This window comes from Nipponia nippon, unplaced genomic scaffold (genome assembly GCF_047370975.1).
Source record: "Nipponia nippon isolate SJK-2023a ecotype South Korea unplaced genomic scaffold, ASM4737097v1 scaffold_10, whole genome shotgun sequence".
Lineage (NCBI taxonomy): Eukaryota > Metazoa > Chordata > Aves > Pelecaniformes > Threskiornithidae > Nipponia > Nipponia nippon.
The window spans coordinates 214,302-235,156 of NW_028262291.1; the positions used below are offsets into that span (position 1 = coordinate 214,302).

The 20,855-nt window shown below is 73.3% G+C and overlaps 4 protein-coding genes across 10 annotated transcripts; 2 read left to right on the forward strand and 2 right to left on the reverse strand.

Annotated features, from left to right (window-relative positions):
- The first annotated feature begins 3,154 nt into the window (after positions 1–3,154).
- SLC43A3 (solute carrier family 43 member 3) lies at positions 3,155–15,355 on the forward strand. 6 transcript variants are annotated; one of them, XM_087738886.1, is made up of 14 exons: positions 3,764–3,984; positions 4,375–4,546; positions 5,214–5,361; positions 5,911–5,957; positions 6,047–6,123; positions 6,221–6,313; positions 6,585–6,724; positions 7,242–7,348; positions 7,867–8,028; positions 8,110–8,223; positions 8,409–8,595; positions 9,028–9,151; positions 9,419–9,590; positions 15,156–15,355. In XM_087738886.1, exons 1-13 carry the CDS (start codon positions 3,820–3,822, stop codon positions 9,572–9,574), a joined length of 1,692 nt encoding a protein of 563 aa, XP_087595012.1. In that variant the 5' UTR covers positions 3,764–3,819; the 3' UTR covers positions 9,575–9,590; positions 15,156–15,355. The 6 variants fall into 6 exon arrangements, with proteins under 6 accessions (XP_087595016.1, XP_087595026.1, XP_087595012.1 ...); XM_087738890.1 differs by lacking the exons at positions 7,867–8,028; positions 15,156–15,355 and having other exon boundaries at positions 3,155–3,984; positions 9,419–9,703; XM_087738900.1 differs by lacking the exons at positions 9,028–9,151; positions 15,156–15,355 and having other exon boundaries at positions 3,159–3,984; positions 9,419–9,560.
- Positions 9,460–15,355, forward strand: PRG2 (proteoglycan 2, pro eosinophil major basic protein). Its single transcript, XM_087738935.1, has 6 exons — positions 9,460–9,590; positions 13,440–13,552; positions 13,653–13,819; positions 13,909–14,043; positions 14,300–14,411; positions 15,156–15,355. The coding sequence occupies exons 2-6, from the start codon at positions 13,492–13,494 to the stop codon at positions 15,212–15,214; spliced, it is 534 nt and encodes a 177-aa protein (XP_087595061.1). The 5' UTR covers positions 9,460–9,590; positions 13,440–13,491; the 3' UTR covers positions 15,215–15,355.
- LOC148056992 (uncharacterized) lies at positions 9,839–11,992 on the reverse strand. Its single transcript, XM_087746652.1, has 3 exons — positions 11,937–11,992; positions 10,597–11,296; positions 9,839–10,551 (listed from the first exon to the last, which is right to left on the reverse strand). The coding sequence occupies exons 1-3, from the start codon at positions 11,990–11,992 to the stop codon at positions 9,853–9,855; spliced, it is 1,455 nt and encodes a 484-aa protein (XP_087602778.1). The 3' UTR covers positions 9,839–9,852.
- A 305-nt stretch (positions 15,356–15,660) lies between the features above and the next one.
- Positions 15,661–20,636, reverse strand: P2RX3 (purinergic receptor P2X 3). Of its 2 annotated transcripts, XM_087746676.1 has the most exons (12): positions 20,364–20,636; positions 19,539–19,674; positions 19,378–19,449; positions 19,242–19,308; positions 19,069–19,162; positions 18,904–18,981; positions 18,681–18,822; positions 17,843–17,973; positions 17,661–17,754; positions 17,523–17,588; positions 17,137–17,214; positions 15,661–16,939 (listed from the first exon to the last, which is right to left on the reverse strand). In XM_087746676.1, exons 1-12 carry the CDS (start codon positions 20,501–20,503, stop codon positions 16,817–16,819), a joined length of 1,221 nt encoding a protein of 406 aa, XP_087602802.1. In that variant the 5' UTR covers positions 20,504–20,636; the 3' UTR covers positions 15,661–16,816. The 2 variants fall into 2 exon arrangements, with proteins under 2 accessions (XP_087602802.1, XP_087602803.1); XM_087746677.1 differs by lacking the exon at positions 17,137–17,214.
- Between the last annotated feature and the right edge of the window lie 219 nt (positions 20,637–20,855).

Below are 20,855 nucleotides of genomic sequence, written 5' to 3' on the forward strand. Positions count from 1 at the left end.
CACCAGGACGGATGGAGCTGTGGTTGGAGAGGGACAGACAGATGGGTGATGGACAGATGGATGGGTGACGGACAGACGGATGGGTGATGGACAGATGGATGGGTGACGGACAGATTGGTGACGGACAGATGGATGGGTGATGGACAGATGGATGGTTGACGGACAGACGGATGTGCCATGGACAGATGGGTGGCTGGCTGAGCAGATGAACGGCCAGCTGGCGGGGTGGGGACGGGACAGGTGGCTGCAAGCGCCGATGGGTGGACGGACGGACGGACAGGGCGGCAGGAGGACAGACGGATGGAGGAGCGCAGGTGACGTGGGCGGCCAAGGGGAGGGTGGTGGGAGGGATGGGGGTGCCCCAGGAGGGGTGGAGGCAGCGGGGCACGGGGCCAGCGGGCGGTGGGGTGGTGCCAGGGACAGGCAGGTGACAGCACGCCCGGGGCAGGGCCGGCAGCGGGCATGAGCGGGCAGAGCCGTGGGCAGAGCCGTGGGCAGAGCCGGGCGGAGCTCGGGCAGGGTGGCTCGCTGGGCGGGGCACGGGGGGCCCAGCCAGGGGACGCCTCTGGGGTGACACAGCTGGAGGTGGCCCAGGGGTGGCCCAAGGGTGACTCAAGGTTCGCCCAAGGGTGGCCTAAGGGTGGCCCAAGGTTGGCCCAAGGGTGGCCCAAGGGTGACTCAAGGTTCGCCCAAGGGTGGCCTAAGGGTGGCCCAAGGGTGGCCCAAGGGTGACTCAAGGTTTGCCAAAGGTTGACCCAAGGTTGGCCCAGGGGTGGCCCAAGGTTGATCCAAACGTGGCCCAAGGTTGACCCAAGGTTGATCCAAGGGTAGCCCAAAGGTGACTCAAGGGTGACCCAAGGGTGGCCCAAGGGGGACCACGGCTGGAGGACGTCTGAGGGACACCAGGTAAGGAGGTGGCACACCCGGAGGTGGCAGGGGGGCACAGGGATGGCGGGGGGGCACCCACGGGGGAGGGCACCCACGGGGGCACAGGGATGGCGGGGGGGCACCCACGGGGGAGGGCACCCACGGGGGGCACGGGCCGGGGGAGGACTCTGGGCCGGGACAGCCCCTCCCGGGGCGACCCCCGGGGCCGCCTCCCGCGCCCCCCCTCGCCGCGCCCGGGGGCGGGTCCGGGCCGCTCCGCCCCGCCCACGCCCACCGCCGGGGAGGGGCCGGCAGCACCGGCAGCACCGGGACCCGCCGGGCGGCACCGGGACCCGCCGGGCGGCACCGGCAGCGCCGGGCCGGGGAGCTGCGCCGGTCCATCCCCTCCCCGCCGCGCCGGGCCGGGCCGCGGGAGGCGGTGAGCGGCGGCCGGGGATGCGGCGGGAGGAGCCGAGCGGGGCCGAGGGGCCCGGATGGTCCCGGCCCCCCAGGGGCGGCGGGGGGCGTGCGGGGGGCGCCGGGGCCGGGGCCGGGGCAGGGGGCTGCGGGGCTGGGGGCTGCGGGGCCGGGGGCCGGGAGCTGCGGGGCCGGGGGCTGCGGAGCCGGGGGCTGCGGGGCCGGGGTCCGGGAGCTGTGGGGCTGCGGGGCCGGGGCTGGGGGCCGGGGGCTGCGGGGCCGGGGGCTGCGGGGCCGGGAGCTGTGGGGCTGCGGGGCCGGGGGCTGCGGGGCCGGGGGCTGCGGGGCCGGGAGCTGTGGGGCCGGGGGCTGCGGGGCCGGGAGCTGTGGGGCTGGGGGCTGCGGGGCCGGGGGCCGTGGGGCCAGGGCTGAGGGCTGCGGGGCCGGGGGCCGTGCAGATGCGGTGGGGGTGACCGGGGGCTGGGGGGGTGCGTGTCCGGCCGGGCCGTGGAGCCGTGTCAGCCCTGTGGCGTGGGGCAGGGCCGTGCCTGGGGGGCTCCCCCGTCCCGGCCCCCTGCCACCATGTGCCCTGCACCCCTCCGAGCGCCCCAGGGCCTTGCAGGGTGCCCACGGTGTGGGGCAGGCTCCGGGCGCTGGCACGGCCGTGCCCCCCGGCTGCCCACCCCCGGGACACGTGCGCGCCCCCCTGCCACACGTGTCCCCCGACACACGTGGACGGGCAAAGTCCCCGTGGCCTGGGCTGCCACCGCTGCCCGCCGGCCCCACTCCGCTGGCCCGAGCCCTGCGCCGTGGGGTGCTGGCGCTGCCCACCCCGGGGGCACCCCGCAGCCCACGCGGGAGGGCAGCGGGGCGAGCAGGGGGCTCACGGGGCACCCGCAGCCCAGCCCCAGAGCAGCCTCCGGAGGAGCCGCATGCCCGCTGCCTGGGGAGCGGGCAGCCCCTGCAAGAAAGAACTGGCCTTCGTTACAATTAATTATTAAAATGAACGAGGCTGGAGGAACTGGAGCGAGGCCTGAGCCAGCCCGCGCCCCGGGGGACACCTGGGTCCCTTGCTGCCAGGGTGGGGAGGGGGCGTCCCCTGTCCCCACCTGCCCACGGTCACGGCCTGGGGTGAGCTGGGGGGACCCGGCAGGGCCAGCGCGGTCACAGCCCGGGGTGAGCTGGGGGGACCCGGCAGGGCCAGCGCGGCTGGGGGGCTGGAGCCACCGGTGCCGGGGTGCTCGACCCGGACCCTCCCGCTCCCCCACAGGGGCTCGCCAGTGTGGGGGGCTCGCTGGTCTGGCCAGGAGAGGCCAGTGTGACTGGGACACACCAGTATGGCTTGGGATAACCAGTACAGCTTGGAGTGACCAGTATGGCTGGGACACACCAGTATGGCTGAGTGACCAGTACGGCTGGGGCTTGCCAGTGTGGCTTGGTGGCCGATGACACCCGCGGTGGGTGTCCCGGGGTGCCCCGGCAGTGACACCCGTGACGGGGTGTCTCGGGGTGCCCGTGGCCCTGTCGGTGGCAGTGCTGGGAAGGCGACGTCCCCCCGGTCCCCGCCGCCCCCAGTGCCCCCCCGCGGGGCAGCTAAAGATAGCGCAGCCCCCCCGGCCCGGCGGGATCCGCCACCACCTGGCCCCCGGGCCGGTTAATCTTTAGCTGGTTAATCTCAGCCGCTGTAATGAGGCCTCATTAACAGCCATTACACCGGTGGGGACAGGCCTCGGGACGGTGGCACGGTGACACGCTTACAGGGGGCTTGGGCGGGCGCAGAGAGCCTGCGGGTGAGTGGGATGGGGGGACACGGGTGATGGTGACGGGGGACGTGGCCTCGGCGCCTGTGGCGCCCGGCTGCGGGTTGTGCCGGTGACACCGAGGGACAGGAGGTCACGGCCACGTGGGTCCAGGGTTGACAGGGATGGACAGGGTCTCCAGGTGTCCCCTGGGTGTGGCAGCTCTGCAGGAGGGTGACGGGCTCCCGGCAGGGTGACCCTGTCCCCAGTGTGGTGCTGGGGTCCCCAGGGGGTGACGGTGTCCCCAGGGGACATATCGCAGTCCCCAGCAGCGTGCCAGGGCCCCTGGGGCCACAGTGGCGTCCGCGGGGGGGGGCATCAGGGTCCCAGAGGGGCGACAGTGTCCCCAAGAGCCATGCCAGCGTCCCCAAGGGACGTGCCCGCGGCCCCAGGGGGTGTGCTGGGGCCCCAGGGGGTGTGTCAGCACGCCCGGCAGTGTGCCAGTGTCCCCAGGGAGCGCGCCAGGTTCCCAAGGCATGTGCCAGGGCCCCCGGCGGGGCGTGCCAGGTCCCCAGCGACTGCGCCAGGTCCCCAGCGGGGTGCCGGGGCCCCCAGGGGGGTTGTGCCAGTGTCCCCAGAGTCTGTGCCGGTGTCCCCAGGGGACACGGCGGGCACCCAGGGGAGGTGGCAGGTCCCTGGGACGGGCTGGCGCGGGGAGATAAGGAGGCCGCGGGGGGGGTCCCGGCGCAGTGGAGGGACCGAGCCGCTATCGGGTGCCGGCAGCCCCGAGGGGCCCATGGGTGCTCCCAGGAGATTAGTGCGGGGGGCCGTGCCGGCAGCGGGGCGCAGGTGTGCATGGCACAGGGGTGTGCGGTGCGGGTGTGCGCCCCGAGCACACCTGCGCCAGGGTCCAAACTCTGTGGCGGCAGCGGTAACGGCGGGAGGGCCTGGCCTCGTGCAGGTGGGTGGGGGTGCGCCAGGACGCGGGGGGGTGCCAGCACACGTGTGCATGCGTGTGAGCGCGTGTGCGTGCCTGTGCATGCGTGTGCATGCATGTGAAATGCATGCATGTGAAATGCATGCATGCTTGTGAGCATGCGTGCGCGCATGTGCAAAGCCCCAGCTGCAAGCAGGGTCCTTGCCTGCGCCCCGGCGCGCGCCGGGGACCGGTGCCAGCCACCGGCGGACAGGGACAAGGGGCAGAGCCGGGACCGCGGTGGCCTTTGCCCAGGCGGCCACGCGCACCCACGTGCCCCTGAGCCCCCCGCTCTGCGTGCCGGCTGGGTGCGGGGCGGCGTCACCGGGTGGGTGCCAGGCGGGGTGTAACCCCCCGGCGTTTGTCACCCCACAGGTGCGGCGGGGACGCCCCAGGCTGGTGACATGGCGGGGGGGGGTGCGGGGCTGGCCAAGCGCCTGGGGACCCTCCTTTCGGGGCTGCTGGAGTGCGGCGCCTTCTGCGGCATCATCTTCGGCTGGGCCTCCCTCGTCTTCGTCCTCAAGGAGCTGGGCTACTTCCAGGACCTGTGCGAGGCCACCACCACCACCACCCTCGCGCCCAACTGGACCCTGCTGCCCAGTAGGGTCCCTGTCCCCTAGCCACTGCTGGCCACCATCCCTGTCCCCGCGGTGGCCCTGGCCCCGCTGTTGCCCTGCCTTGTGTCTCCTGCATGCTTGTGTCCCCGGGTGCCGGTGGCCTGAGGTGCCCCATGTCCCCCCTGCCTGGTGCCCTGTGGTGCCCCAGGTTCCCACTGTCCTCGTCCCTGGTCCCCACTGTCCCCACGCCCTGTGGTGCCCCATGTCCCTGCTGCTCGGTGACCTATAGTGCCCCATGTCCCTGCGGTCCTGGTGCCCTGTGGTGCCCTGTGTCCCCACTGTCCCTGTGCCCGTGTCCCCACTGTCCCCATGCCCTGTGGTGCCCTGTGTCCCCACTGTCCCCGTGCCTGTGTATCTGCTGTCCCCATGCCCTCATCCCCACTGTCCCCATGCCCATGTCCCTGTGCCTATGTCCCCGCTCTCCCCATGCCCTGCGGTGCCCCGTGTCCCCGCTGTTCTGGTGCCGCAGGTCCCAGCTTTCCCGGTGCCTCACGTCCCCACTGTTGACATCCCCTGCGGTGCCCTGTGTCCCCGCTGTTGCCATGCCCGTGTCCCCGCTGTCCCCGTGCCCATGTCCCCGCTGTCCCTGTGTCCCAGATGACAGCCTCCCCCCAGACTGCAGCCGGCAGGACGAGCAGTTCTCCCTGGTCTTCACCATCGGCTCCTTCATGAACAACTTCATGATCTTCCCCATGGGCTTCATCTTCGACCGCTTCGGCACCGCCGTCGCCCGCCTCATCGCCATGTGAGTGGGCGCGGGGGGCAGTGCTGGCGGCAGGGCCGGGGTACCCATGGGTGCCTGGGGGGGTGAGGGCTTGCTGTTAGGGTGCTGGCGGTGGAGGCGGGGTGTCATCCAGAGCGGGGCGGTTATCGAGGCAGCCAGGCAGGGTGGGGCAGGCAGGGCCCTGCCTGCGCCGGGGGGGCACCCAGGCCGGCTGGGGGGCACCCATGGCAGCCCAGGGCACTGGCTCTGGGGCACTGGGGGGGCACAGCCCCTCCTGGTACCTGGCCCCCAGTGCCACCAAACGTCCCCAGTGTGTCCCGTGCCCCCCACGGCCCCAGGGGGCCCCCATTGCCTCCAGCCCCCCGTACGCCCTCAGGTCTCCTCAATGTCCCCCGGGTACCCCCGTGACTGTAGGGGCCCCCCGCGTCCCTTGGGGTGCCAGGCGGCAGTGGGACACCCACGAGATATTGGTGTGCCTGGTGCCGATGTGACAGTGGTGCCGGGGCGTGGGGGTGCCAGTGGCCCCCCAGGACCCCATCCCCATGTGTCACCGCTGTCCCCACGTCTCAGCTCCCTCTACACCGGCGGGACCCTGCTCGTCGCCTTCTCCACCCCAGGTGAGACCCCGCGGCCATCGGGTGTCCCAGCCCCAGGGGGGGACCCGGTTGGGACCCCCCCTTGTCCCCGCTGACCCCCGTGTCCCCAGAGCTGTCGGTGCTGCTCTTCCCGGCCATGTCCATGCTGTCGGTGGGTGGCATCCTCCTCATCCTCACCAACATGCAGGTGAGTGTTCCCGGCACCCTGACCCCCACCCGGCGGCAGGGGCACCCTGCCCGGTGCTGGGGAGGCCCTGACGGCGTGGGGGGCCTCTCCGTGCCAGGTGGGCAACCTCTTTGGGAAGTACCGCTCCATCATCATCACCCTCTACAACGGGGCCTTCGACTCCTCGTCCGCCATCTTCCTCATCATCAAGGTGGGCGCGGGGGGGACGATGCAGAGGTGCTGGGGGGTGGTGCTGGGCGCCCCTGGGTGCCCGTTGCTGGCATGGGGAGGGCTGGGGACGGTGCTGGGGACAGCTGGGTCCCAGCTGGGGACACAACCAGGGGACACAGATGGGTCACAGCAGGGGACGCAGCCAGGGACGCAGCTGGGGACACGGCTGGTGCCTGAGCAGGGCTGTGGCCCCGGGCCGGGGCGGTGGCCGGCGTGGCCCGGTGGCAGCCTGTCCCTGTCCCTGTCCCCAGGTGCTGTACGAGCACGGGCTGTCCCTGCGGGCCATGTTTCTCTTCATGGCGGCCTGCAGCACCTGGCACCTGCTGCGCACCCTCTTCCTCATGCCCTGCACCCGCATCCCCTACCCGCTGCCCCCCGCCTACAACTACGGGTAGGGGGGCCCTGTCTGCGCCCCGCGGGGCGGCGGTGCCCTGCCGGGGGGTGCCCGTCCCGTGGGTGGGGGTGGTGGGGGTGGTGGCCGTGGTGGTGCCCATCCCGTGGGTGGTTGGTCCCATCCTGTGAGTGGTGGTGATGGCAATGCCTGTCCTGTGGGTGGTGGCAATGCCCATCCTGTGGGTGGTGACAGTGCCCGTCCCGTGGGTGCTGGGTCCCGTCCCGTGGGTGGTGCTGGGTCCCATCCTGTGGTTGGTGGTGGGTCTCGTCCCGTGGGTGTGGGTCCTGTCCCATGGCTGGTGGTGGGTCCCATCCTATGGGTGCTGGGTCCCGTCCCGTGGGCGGTGGTGGGTCCCGTCCCGTGGGCGCTGGGTCTCATCCCATGGGTGGTGGTGGGTCCCGTCCCGTGGGCGCTGGGTCTCATCCCGTGGGCGGTGGTGGGTCCCGTCCCGTGGGTGGTGGGTCCCGTCGCGCGGGCGGTGGGGTGCGGGGGTGACGGGGCGGCGGTGCCGCAGGCTGCGGTGCCGGGGGCGGTCCCAGTCGTACCGCACCTACGAGGAGAAGCGCCCGCCGGGGGAGGCCGGCCCCGAGGAGACCCCGCTGGAGCCCAGCGCCCCCAGAGGTGCGGGGGGGCGGGGCTGGCTGCAGGGGCGGGGCAGGGATGGGCTCGGGGGGCGTGGCCATGTTGGTGACTGGCATGCAGGTGAGGTGGGCGTGGCCGCAGCGGTGAGCTGTGGGCCTGGCTCTGCAGATGAAGTGGGTGTGGTCCGTGGTGTGGGCGTGGCTGGGCACGGGTGTGGTCAGAGTGTGGGTGTGGCCATGCAGATGAAGGAGGCGTGGCTCTGGGCTGGGCTATACAGGGGTGGGGCCAAAGGGTGGGCGTGGCTGTGCAGATGAGGTGGATGCACCCGGGCTGGGCGCGGCTGTGCATGGGTGTGGTCGGGATGGGTGTGGCTATGCAGATGAAGGGGCGTGCCCATGTTGGTGGATACAGGTGGCAGCGGTGGGAGGGACCGGGGCGGCGGTGGGTGGGCCTGGGGGCGTGGCACGGGGGTGTGGCTCGGTGCGGCGGTGGGCAGGGCCTCAGGGCGTGTCCGGGCGTGTCCCTGGGCGTGTCCCCAGCCCTGTCCCCGGGCGCAGGCGGCGGGGACCCCCCCGGGATGTCCTTCAGGGCCTGCGTCTGCTCGCGGGTCTTCGCCTGGCACGTGGCCTGGCTCTCCGTCATGCAGCTGCGGCACTACCTCTTCATCGGCACCCTCAACCCCCTGCTCAGCCACCTGGCCCACGGGGACGCCCGCCTGGGTAGGACGCGGCACGGGCGGGGGGACGCCACCGGGGACGCCCCGGGGGCTCCGGCCCCGCCCTGACGCTGTCTCCCCGCAGTGAGCACCTACACCAACGCCTTCGCCTTCACCCAGCTCTGCGGGGTGCTCTGCGCCCCGTGGAACGGCCTCATCCTCGACCGACACAAGCGGGGCAAGAACCCCCGCCCTGAGGGTAACCGTCCCCGCGGGGTCCCCGGGGAGCGCCCGCGCCGCCAGCGTCCCCCCCGCGCCCTCAGCGGGGCTCGCGGCTGGGTGCCACCGCCGCCGCCGCCCCTGGGGACGGGGCACCAAGGGGCCCTGACCCCTCCGTGCCCGGGGACGTGTCTCCTCCATGCCCGGACCCCTCCGTGCCCGCAGGAGCCCTGGGGATGCTGGCTGACCTGCAGGCCTCCGTGCTGTCGCTGGTGGTGACGGTGACGCAGTGCGTGCTCTTCTCCGTCTGCGCGGCGGTGCCCGTGCTGCCCGTCCAGTTCGCCACCTTCGTGCTGCAGGTGCTGAGCCGCTCCTTCCTCTACGGGGGCAACGCCGCCTTCCTGGCCATCGCGTGAGTCCTGCGGCCAGCCCTGCCGCCGCGGCGGGGCACGGGGCGGCGGTGGCAGGGACCGGGCCCGGGGGTCAGGGGGGTGGTGGCAGGGGACAGGGTGGCGGGGGACAAGGCGGTGGAGGACAGGGTGGTGGTGGCAGGGGATGGTGGCACGGTCATCGTGGGGGTGGCAGGGGACTGGGTCGTGGGGTCAGGGTGGTGGGGGGACAGGGTGGTTGTGGCAGGGGACAGTGGCAGGGGACAGGGCGGTGGGGTCAGGGTGGTGGTGGCAGGGGACAGGGTGGTGGTGGCAGGGGATGGTGGCAGGGTCATCGTGGGGGTGGCAGGGGTCAGGGTGGTGGGGTCAGGGTGGTGGGGGGACAGTGGCAGGGTCGGGGGGGTGGCAGGGTGGGGGTGGCAGGGTGCGGCGGTGACGCGGTGGTGGCCGGGCAGGTTCCCCCCGCAGCACTTTGGGAAGCTGTACGGGCTGGCCATGGCGCTGTCAGCGCTGGTGGCCCTGCTGCAGTACCCCTGCATCACCCTGGTGCGCGGGCCGCTCCACGGGGACCCCTTCTACGTGAGTGTCTGCCCGCGGCTGCCCCGGGGAGGGACGGGGTCCTGCCCCACGGGGAAAGGGGTCCTGCCCCGGGGAGGGACGGGGGTCCTGGCCCTGGTCCGTGGTAGGGTCAGGGTGCTGGCCCACGGCAGGGTGGGGGTCCTGCCCCTTGGGGAATGGGGGTCCTGTGGCTAGCATGGGGGACCTTGGGGGCTGTGGGGCTGGGCTGGGGCACCCCCTTGGGTGGGGTCAGCCCCCCGGCCCCGTGCCCTGACACCCCCTCCCCAGGTGAACTTGGGGCTCATCGCCGTCGTGCTGGTGGCCTTCGTCAGTCCCGTGGTGGTGGCCCGCGAGTACCGGCGGCGAGCCAAGGAGCTGGGGGCTGCCGGCACCCCCCTCGCAGCCCCGCCAGGCGCCGAGACCCCCGCCGAGATGCCCCACTGAGCCCCGCGCCCGCCAGGTGCCAGCCCAGCACCCAGCACCCGCTGCACCCCATTTTTCTATTGGACTTGGGGGGCTGCTGTGCCAGTGGGATGAGGGGTTGGGGGGGAATAAACAGTGACGACCCCTCTGCTCACTGTGCTGCTGCCGCTGGGGCTTCTCCAGTGTCTGCTATGGGGTTGAACACCCCACTGCCTCCCAGAGCTGGGGGGCACAGACCCCTCCCCATGGACACCGGCACACGCGGACACACAGCCTCAGGGCACCTCTGGTTTACTGGGTCAGGGACAGGGGCCACTGCGGGTCCTCAGGGACTGGGGGGCCACGGCAGCACCCCTGGGTGCCCTCAGTACTGGCAGATGAAGGGGCGCAGCTGGAAGCACACCCTGCTTCTCCAGAGCCCATCTGGGGACAGGGGCCAGTGTCAGGGCCATGGGGTGGCCCCCAGTGCCCTGTACCCCCTCCCAGTGCCCCTTACCATTGCCCCCAGTAGCCCTGTGCCCCCTCCCATTGCCCTCAGTAGCTCTATGTCCCCTCCCAGTGACCCCTCCCATTGCCCCCAGTAGCCCTGTGCCCCCTCCCAGTGTACCCCGTAGCCCTGTGCCCCCTCCCATTGCCCTCAGTAGCTCTATGTCCCCTCCCAGTGACCCCTCCCATTGCCCCCAGTAGCCCTGTGCCCCCTCCCATTGACCCCTCCCATTGTCCCTGGTGGCCCATGCCCCCCCAGTGCCCAGGTGCCCCAGCACGGTGGCTGGGGTGCGGGTGCCCTCACCGTAGGTGCTGAGGGTGGTGCAGGTGGCGACGAGGCAGCAGGGCTGGGCGGGCGCCCAGTTGGCGTAGTTCCAGGGGCTGTTGTCCTCCCACTGGGACCCCCACTGCCCCCCCTGCCGCAGTGCTGCCTCAGCACCCCATACCCAGCCCCTCGTCCCCAAAAACCAACCCCAGCACCCACGCCCAGCCCCAGCACCCCATACCCAGTTCTAGACCCAGCACCCAGCTGCAGCACCCCTTAGTCAGCCCCAACACCAGCGCCAGCACCCCATAACCAGCACCCAGCTCCCGCACCCCCGCCCAGCCCCAGCACCCCATACCCAGCAGCCCACACTCAGTCCCAGCACCCCTGCCCTGGCACCCCTCAGCCAGCCCCAGCACCAGCCCCAGCGCCCGGCAGCCAGCCCCAGCACCCACGCTGAGCCCCAGCCCCGCTCCCCACGCCCGGGTGGGGGCCGGGCCCCCCTCACCCTGTACTTGGTGACGGCCCCGATCCAGGGCGAGATGCGGGTGTAGGTGCGGGCCAGGTCCAGCAGCTCCTTGTTGTGGGCGGCGCTGTGCACCGAGGCCAGCTGCCCCCCCAGCACCTCCCGGCAGTGCCGCTGCGGGACAGGGCACGGCTTGGCACCCTGCGGCACCCACCGGCACCCGCTGGCGCCCGCTGGGCACCCCGTCCCCCTCACCTGGGCAGCCGCATAGGTGCGGAACTTGGTCACCACCTTGTAGCGAAGGCGGTGGCCCTCCTTGGCCGTGCCTGCGGGGACCTCCCAGGGGTGGCGGGGGGCTGGCACTGGGGACGGGGTGAGGGCTGGCACTGGGGGGTCCCTCTGACGCCCACCGCCAGCCCCGGGGCACACGGCACCGGCCCGGTGGGGTGAGCGCGGCACCTCCTGGGTGCCCAGGGTGGCCAGGGGAGCAGGGGGGTCCCCGCCGTGTCCCCGCGGGGTGGGCGGCCTGGCGGGCACTCACCGGGGTGGCTGGCGGAGGCCGTGCCCAGCAGGGCCAGGGCGAGTAGCAGGCAGGGCTGCATGGCGGGGCTGGGGACACCGGCGGGGCTGGGGACACCGGCACCCTCCGCCACCCTGGGGCCACCCCCATGTCCCCAGTGAACCCTTGCCATCCCCAGCATCACCCCATCCTCCCCATGTCCCCTGTGCCGCCCCCCCCCCGTGCCGCAGTATCCCTCTGCCACCCCCGGTGCCACCCCCATGGCTCCGGCACCCTCGTGCCACTCCACATCCCGCGTGTCCCTCTGCCACCCCCAGTGCCACCCCATGACCCTCACCCTCATCTCGCCCATCTGCCCCCCCGTGTCCCCACTGTCTCTCTGCCACCCCCAGTGCCACCCTGTGCCCTGTCCCCACTACCCCTGCTGCCACCCCCATGGCCCCCAGCCCCCCGTGTCCCTGGTTCCCCACTGCCATCCCTGGGGCCACCCCGTCCCCGGGGCACCCTGTGTCACACTGTCCCCCCTGTGTCCCCCAGGCACCCACCCCAGAGCCCCCCGTGCCAGCCTCAGGGACACCCACCCCGGTCCCCAGCCCCGGCAGCTGGGGGCTGAGCCCACCCTGCTGTCCCCGTCCCCACTCCTCACCTGGGGCTTGGGGGGCTCTGCCCGCTGTCACCCTTATACGGGTGACAGGGCCACATGTCCCCGCCACAGCCTTGCGCCACCCCCACCGTGGCCCCCACCCACCAACTGCTGGGGAGACTGGGGGGGCACCCCGGGGGTCCTGCCTGCACCCTGCCTGCACCCTGCCTGGCCCTGCCCGGCACTGGGGCACCCACCGGGCCCCTGGGGGATGGGGACAGGGGGCTGCGGGGTGGGGGCACAGGGCAGAGGGGTGGGGGCTGCAGGGGGTGCGGGGGGCTCAGGGGTGGGGGCTGCGGGGTGCACGTAGGAGGGTGCTGCGGGGTGCACGGGGCATGGGGGTGGGGGTGCCGGGGGTGCCGGGGGGTTGGGGTGCTGATACCATCTCCCGCCGGGCAGCGCTTGCCCAAGGGCCGTTTCCTCCCCAACGGCCACGGCCCCCGGGGTCCGGCCCGGCCGTTGGCCCGCAGCCCCCCCAGCCTGGCCCCCCCGGCAGCCCCGGGCCCGCGGGGCTCATGGCTCAGCTCCCCGCAGCCCCCTCCCCCGGACCCCGCGCCCCTCGCCCGTGCACCCCATGCCCCCGCAGCCCCTACCCCGTGCACCCCACACCCCCATCCCCATGCCCTGTGCACCCCCCAACCCGCAGCCCCCTCCTCTGGACCCCGCGCCCCTCGCCTGTGCACCCCCCACCCCAGCAGCCCCCTCGCTGGGGTCATGTGCACCCCGGACCCCAGCAACTCCCACCCTGTGCCCCGGGCACCCTGCGTGCCAGCAGCCCCCTCCCCGTGCCCTGAGCACCCCAGACCCCGCAGCCCCCTTCCCTGGGCCCCCTGCACCCCTCTCCTGTGCACCCCACATCCCCATGCCCTGTGCACCCCACATCCCCATGCCCTGTGCACCCCAGACCCCGCAGCCCCCTCCCTGGACCAAGTGCACCCCGTGCAGCGGCCAGGCAGGGCGCAGGCAGGGCCCCCCCGGTGCCCCCCAGTGCCCGGCGGTTGGCGGGTGGGGGCCGCAGCGGGGCTGGGGCTGGGGTGGCGCAAGGCTGCGGTCGGGGACACGTGGCCCTGTCACCGCTATAAGGGGGACCGCGGGCAGAGCCCCCCAGCCTGCAGCGGGCAGAGCCCCCAAGCCCCAGGTGAGGAGTGGGGATGGGGACAGCGGCGTGGGCTCAGCCCCCAGCTGCCGGGGCTGGGACTGGGGTGGGTGTCCCTGAGGCTGGCACGGGCGGCTCTGGGGTGCCTGGGGGACATGGAGGGGACGGGGTGGCACAGGGTGCCCAGGGGACTGGGGGGGCCCTGGGGATGGCAGTGGGGAACCAGGGACGTGGCGGGGCTGGGGGCTGTGGGGGTGGCACCGGGGTGGCAGAGGGACATTGGGGTATGGGGGAGTGGCACGGGGGACGTGGGGAGGACTGGGTGATGCTGGGGGTGGCAGAGGGGCACTGGGGACATGAGGATGGCCCGAGGGTGGCAGAGGGTGACTGGGGACATGGCACCTCCCAAGGGTGCCCGAGGGTGCCAGCGTCCCCAGCCCCGCCGGTGTCCCCAGCCCCGCCATGCAGCCCTGCCTGCTCCTCGCCCTGGCCCTGCTGGGCACGGCCTCCGCCAGCCACCCCGGTGAGTGCCCGCCAGGCCGCCCACCCTGCGGGGACACCGTGGGGACCCCCCGGTCCTCCGCACCCCGTGTGCCCGGGCTGACGCCCACCGGTGCCCCCAGCCCCTGCCAGCCCCGAGGCGGAGGAGGCGGCGCTGGAGGTGCCGGAGGAGGACACCCGGTGCCCGCTGGAGAGCGAGGCGCAGACATTCAGCATCCACGACCCACTGAGTGCCACCACCTACCGCTACGCTGTCGTCACCCGCTGCCAGACCTTCCGCAAGGCCCAGGTGGGCCGGGGGTGGGCAGGGGAGATTGGGGTTCGGGGCCACCTCGTGCCACCCGGGTGTCCCCATAACCGCTGCCCGTCCCCCCGCAGCGTACCTGCTCCCGGTGCTACCACGGGCGCCTGGCCTCCATCCACAGCTACCGCGTCAACGTCCTCCTGAAGCGCAGGGCGCGGCTCTGCACCAACCGCACCGAGGTCTGGATCGGGGCCGTCACCCGGACTGTGGTAAGGGACCCTCGCACCCTGCACCCACCACCCCATTGTGGCCTCAGGGCACCCTGCCCGGCCCGGGGGCACCAGCCCTGGCCCCTGTCCCCAATGTCAACCCTGGGTGTCCCAGCCCTATCCCAGTGTTCCCAGTGCCCACCCTGGGTGCCCCAGCCCTGTCCCCATGCCCATCCCTGGGCGCCCCAGCCCGCCCCCCCCGGGCCCCCTGCCCGGTGCTGAGGGGTGTCCCCATGCCCTCCGCCCCGCTGCGCAGGGCAGAACGGTGAGCTGCAAGTGGGTCGACCACAGCCGCTGGAACTACTCGCACTGGCGGCGGGGCTACCCGCTGCGATCCCGCCGCTACTGCACCAGCCTCTCCATCAACAGTCAGTGGGGCAGGGGCGCGGGGGAACCGGGCCTGGGGGCTGTGGGGGCACCGCTGCCGTGGGCGAGTGGGTGAATGGTGGGGATGCAGGGGATGGAGGGGATGGAGGGGATGGAGGGGATGCAGGGGATGGAGGGGATGGAGGGGATGGAGGGGATGGAGGGGATGGAGGGGATGCAGGGGATGGAGGGGATGGAGGGGATGCAGGGGATGCCGGGGATGGAGGGGATGGAGGGGATGGAGGGGATGGAGGGGATGCAGGGGATGCAGGGGATGGAGGGGATGGTGGGGATGCAGGGGATGCAGGGGATGGAGGGGATGCAGGGGATGCAGGGGATGGAGGGGATGGAGGGGATGCAGGGGATGCAGGGGATGCCGGGGATGGAGGGGATGCAGGGGATGGAGGGGATGGAGGGGATGCAGGGGATGGAGGGGATGCAGGGGATGCAGGGGATGGAGGGGATGGTGAGGATGCAGGGGATGCAGGGGATGGAGGGGATGCAGGGGATGGAGGGGATGGAGGGGATGCAGGGGATGGAGGGGGGCCTCAGGACAGGAGGTGGTACCCGGGGGCTGGTGTATGGCGGGTTGGGGGCTGGCAGCAGGGGGGTCAGGGTTGGGTCCCGGGGGGTTTGGGGCTGGCCCCTGGGGGTTTAGGGTTGGGTTCCTGGGGTCTGGGTGCTGGTCCCTGGGGTGGTGGGTGCTGGTGGGTGCCACGGCTGACCCCCCTTCTTCCCCCGCGCAGATGGGCGCTGGAGAAGCATGAAGTGCCGGCTGAGGCTGCCCTTCGTCTGCGAGTACTGAGGGGCTCGGCCCCCCCGGGTGCCCCCCAGCCCCTGAGGCCCCCGCGGGCACCCCCCTGCTGCCGTCCCCCCCCGCCGGCCCCATGGCGGGGGGCTGCGCCCCCACCCCGGATCTCAGTAAAGTGTCTGCTGTCAGCACCCATCTCTGTGTTTGGGCCCAGGGCAGGCGGGTGGGGGGTCCTGGGGGGCCCGGCGTGGGTGCGGGGCTGTAACGGGGTGGTGGGAGGCACCCTGGGGTGCACAGAGGCTTGGGGACAGGGGTGTCCCTTGTACCCTGCACGGCCCCTGTGTGGGCAATGGGGGGGCACAGGGCCACAGGGCCCCTCCCCACGGGCACCCTGACGCCGTGCCCCAGGGTCACCCCCAGGCCGGTGGCATCAGCCCCAGCCCTTCCATCGGCCCCCCCATAGCCACCCCTCGCCCCCGCAGAGGCTGGAGACGGACGGGTGCTGCGAGCCGAAGGTTTATTGGGGGGTGCAGCCCCCCAGTGTGGGGCTGGCTGGAGCAGGGAGGTGCCGGGGTTCGGGGGGGGGGCACCAGGGGGCTGAGCCCCTCGGTACCAGCGGGTGCGTCCCCAGCACCCATCTGGGGGGGAGAGGGGGTCACCCCTGGCACCCACAGCACCCACTGCCCCAGGGAGCAGCACCCACCCAGCCCCCCCAGACGGAGATGTGGGAGCTGCAGGGACCCAGGGCCGTGGGGTGGGACCCCCGGCCAGGCGGCACCTGCTGAGGGGAGCACTGGGCACCTGGGTCAGGGCAGTGGGGCTGGGGCACCCTGGGGAGACTGGGACAGGGCTGGGACACCCAGGGTGGGCACTGGGGACAGGGGGAGAGGGCTGGGACACCCAAAGATGGATATTGGGGACACTGGGACAGGGCTGGGATGCCCAGGGTGGGCACTGGGGAGACTGGGACAGGGCTGAGGCACCCAGGGTGGGCACTGGGGACAGGGTGGGCAGTAGGAGCCTGGCAGGGGTCCCAGTGAGCCCCTGACCCTGCCGCGGGCGATGGCCCCAGTGCAGATGAGCCGGCTGCGGATGGGGACCGGGTTCCCGCGGTGGCACTGGGCGCACACGCGGTGGGAGTCGCGGGGCACCGGGAGTCAGCACGGTGGCACCCAGGGGGCTGTGTCCCCCGTCCCCACACGCTGGGCACCCCAGCCCTGGTGCCCACCTGGGTGGCCCTTGGGGGACATCCTTGGGTCCCCGTGACCCTCTGCCAACCCTGGGGCCACCCCACGTGCCTCGTACCCCTCTGCCACCCTCAGCATCACCCCCTTCTCCCCATGTCCCCTGGGCCACCCCCCCATACCCCAATGTCCCTCTGCCAGCCCCAGTGCCACCCCCATGGCCCTGTGTCCCTCTGCCACCCCCGGTGCCACTGCATGGCCCTGCTGCCACCCCCGTGGCCCCGACATCGTCCCCACGGCCACCCCTGCCCCATGGCCACCAGCGTCACCCCCACCGCCCCATGCGTCCCCTGTGCCCTGTCCCAGTGGCAGCGCGGGACAGCGGGTGCCAGCCGTGGCGGGGTCTGGGGGGGGACGATGCGGGGCCCCCCCGGCTGGGCGTGGGCAGGGGGCTGCCCCACACTGCCTGGGGCTAGAGGCCGAGGGAGAAGGTGCCGGAGTCGGTGGACTGCTTGTCTCGGCTGCAGCCCCCCAGCGCCCTGGGGGGACACGCCGTGGGGCTGGCGGGGGGCACGGGCACGCCAGCCTCTGGCACCTGTGGGGCAGGGGACGGGCGTCGGGTTAGTCCCTGCCCCATGGCCAGGGCACCGGGGGGCTCAGGGGCACGTCCCCCCGCCAGCCAGCCCCACACGTGCCCCAGCGTGGCCCCAGCCCCACGGCGGCCCCGGCCCCACGGCGGCCCCAGCCCCACAGCAGCCCCGGCCCCACGGCAGCCCCGGCCCCACGGCTGACCTCCTCGAACTTGCGGGCCTTGTAGTGCTCAGCTCCCTTGAGGAAGTTGAGCAGGATGATGTCGCACAGCACCGTGCCCTGGGGGCGGCAGCATTGGGGTGGGGGGGCCCACGCTATGGGGCACCCCCCAACACCTCCAGCCCCCCTGGCGCCAGGCTGCCGCTGCCCTGGGGCTGTGCTGTGTCCCCTGCCCCACGGCTGTAGGGTTTCCCTCTATCCCCCTGCCCCACGGCTACGGGGTTTTCCCCCCCCCCCACTCCCAGCCACTGTGGGGCACCACTGCCCCCCCGCCCCACACCTGGGGGGTGCACAGGGCCTCTCCCAAGCCCCCCCGCCTGCCCCCCCGAGATGCCACCGCTTGGGGGCTGAGAACGGCCACAACTCACCACGCCGATGGAGGTGAAAGCTGCCACCGTGTTGATGAGGGTGGGGACAATGCCGAACTTCCCAGCCTGGGGGCGCAGAGAGCCCCGTCGGTGGGGTCCGCGCCCCCCGGCCCCCCCGGCCCCCGGCCCCGCACATACGTTGCCGTACACCAGGACGTCGAAGCGGATGCCGAAGGCCTTGGTGAGGGTGCGGCGCTCGGTGCCGTCCTGCCAGCGGTAGTACCGGGCGTGCCTGCGCGGGGAGGCGGGGGACAGGGGGCCGTGCCGGGCAGCGCACACGCGTGTGACACGCATGTCCCCATGTGGCACGCGTGCCCCACCTGAAGTTGTAGCCGGGGGCGGGGGCGCGGGCGAGGCCGTCCAGGCGGGTGAAGGAGTAGCGGGGCAGGCAGCGCTCCCAGGCGCGGTCCAGGTCGCACACCCACCCGATCTTGATGCCCAGCACCCCCCCCTGCCCCGCCGCCAGCGTCAGCCGCGCGTGGGGACCCCGTGGCCCCGTCCCCCTGCTCCACCTCCCGCCCCCCGCCACGTCCCCGTGTCCCCGTGTCCCCACATCCCCGTGCCCTGCATCCCACATCCCTGCGTCCCCACACCCCACCTCCCTGCGTCCCACGTCCCACATCACCACGCCCCCAAGTCCCACATCCCTGTGTCCCCACGTCCCGTTCCCTACATCCCGCATCCCTGCTTCCCCATGTCTTGCAGTCTCGTCCCCATGTCCCACATCCCCGTGTCCTCACATCCCACATTCCCATGTCCCCATGTCCCACGTCCCCATGTCCCACATCCCTGTGTCCCCAAGATCCATGTCCCACGTCCCTGTGCCCCCACATCCCACGTCCCCATGTCCCCCCGTCCCATGTCTCATGTCCCCATGTCCCATGTCTCTGTGTCCCCACGTCCCCGTGTCCCCGTCCCATGTCTCATGTCCCCATGTCCCCTGTCTCACGTCCCCGTGTCCCCGCATCCCACACCTCCGCATCCCATGTCCCCAGGTCCCACGTCCCCGTGTCCCCGTGTCCCCATGTCCCCACATCCCACATCTCTGCATCCCATGTCCCCATGTCCCCTGCCTCACATCCCCATGTCCCCACATCCCACATCTCCGCATCCCACGTCCCCGTGTCCCCAGGTCCCACTCCGCGTCCCCCGGCTCACGGTGGCGGCCAGCGTGGGGAAGTCCTGCCCGGCGAGGCGCGCCACGTCCCCCAGCCGCAGGATGGGGCAGAGCGGCTGCCGCTCGGGGTGGAAGCGGCAGCGGCCCAGCTCCCCGCCGCTGCCGGGGGGCGGCAGGTTGGCCCTGGGGGACACGGGGGACGCGGGGCTCAGCCGGCCGGGCTGCGGGCACGCGTCCCCCCGCCGCCCCCGTGCCCCCGCTCACTTCTCGAAGCCAAAGAGCGGGAAGCGGATGCTGTTCTTGATGAAGACGGTGAAGTTCTCAGCCTCCAGCATGACGGGTCTGGGGGCAGAGGGGCGTCCCTGGGGCCGCGGCGGGGGCACGGGCCCCTGTCCCCCCGCCCCGCCGTGTCCCCCCCGGCGCACTCACACGTCGACGGTGTCCACCTCCGGCGGGCACCAGCCCCGGATCTCGCAGGTGCGCAGGGTCCCGTTGTAGGGGACGCAGCGCCCCGTCAGCACCCCTGCCGGAGCCCCCGTCAGCGCGGCCGCCGCGGGCCTCGGCCCCCCGCTCCCCGTCCCCGGGGCGGGGGTCCCCCTCACCGCTGCCCGTGGCGGGGCTCTTCCCCCGGCAGTCGCGGTCGGCCGTGCAGCGGTACTCGGCCTCGCTCTGCGGGGAGCGGGGGTCAGCCCGGGCGGGGGGCACGGGGACGCCCCGCCGCCACCCCCAGCCCCGTACCTCGGGGCAGACGCCCTGCGCCTGGTTCTCCGTCAGGATCTGCTTGGTGACCACCACGAACACCGAGGTGCCCTGGGGGGGACGTTGCCGTCACCCTGACCGCCCCTGGCTCCGTCCCGGAGGGGAAACCGCGGCAGGGGAGGGACCCCGCCGCCCCTCACCTGGTGCGGGGTGACGTAGTCGGCCGTGTCCAGCACCCGGCCGGCATAGCGCCCGATGCCCTTGACCTTGGTCACCACCGAGGACTCGATGACGGTGTCCCGCACCTGGTAGGCTTTCTCGTGGAGGAACACCCAGCTGGGACAACACCCGCAGGGGGTGACGGTGGGGACGGCCACCCCCCGGACCTGCCTGGGTCCCCCGTCACCCCCAGCCCACCCAGAGCTGCCGGGGCCCTGGGGCGCCTGGGGCTGCCAGGGTGGGTGGCCGCCGGTCCTCTGTCACCTGCCCGCGCCCCGCCGGTGGCCGCTGTCACCCGCTGGGGAGCACCCGGGGTCAGACAACCCCCCGTCACCCGCTGTGGCCGTGCTGCTGCTCCCGCCCCTCTTTGTCACTCGCACTGACACTGTCCCCCACCCATCACCCGCACCGACCCTGTCACCCACACCGATGCTCTCCGTGTGTCACGCACACCACCACCCCCCGTCACCCCCACGGGCACGCTCTCCCGGCTGTCCCCATCGTGTCCCCCGTGCCGGCACACCTGGCCTTCCCGGCGCTGACACACTTGTCACCCTCTCGCCTGTCCCCCCTCTGCCCCGTCACCCCCGCCGTCCCCCGCCGCTGCTGGCCGGCCACCCCGCTCCCCGCACCACCGCCCAGGCTGTCCCCCCCGCCGCCGTCCCCCCGGGCGTCGCTCGCAGCAGCCCCCCGTCACCCGCCACCCGTCACCCGCCACCCGTCACCTGTCACCCGTCACCTGCCACCCGTCACCCGCCCGCCGTGGCCGCGCCAGGCCCGGGCGAGGCGGGGTGGCGGGGCCTCACCCGACGAAGTAGGCGAGGATGAGGAGCTGCACCCCGCGGTTGACGGCCCCCACCACCCAGCTCTTCACCACCACCGACTTGGCCGTCTCGTAGGAGAAGAAGTCGGTCACCCAGCGGGTGCCGGGGCGCGGCGGGGGCATGGGCAGGGGCGGGCAGGGGCGGGCAGGGGTGCGGGCAGGGGTGCGGGCAGGGCTGGCAGCCGCGGGCAGGGGCAGGGGCGCGGGCAGGAGCAGGGAGGGGTGCGGGCAGCAGAGGCTGGTGCGGGCAGGAGCGGGCAGGGGTGCGGGCAGCGGGGGGCGACGCGGGCAGGGACGGCGGCCGCGGGCAGGGGTGCGGGCAGGGTCGGGCAGGAGCGGGCAGCGGGCAGGGGTGCGGGCAGCAGAGGCTGGTGCGGGCAGGGCGGGCAGCCGCAGGCAGGGGTGCGGGCAGCGGGGGCGGGGCGGAGGAGGGGGCGGGGCGGGGGCGGGGGCACGGGGGGAGGGGCCGCCCCCC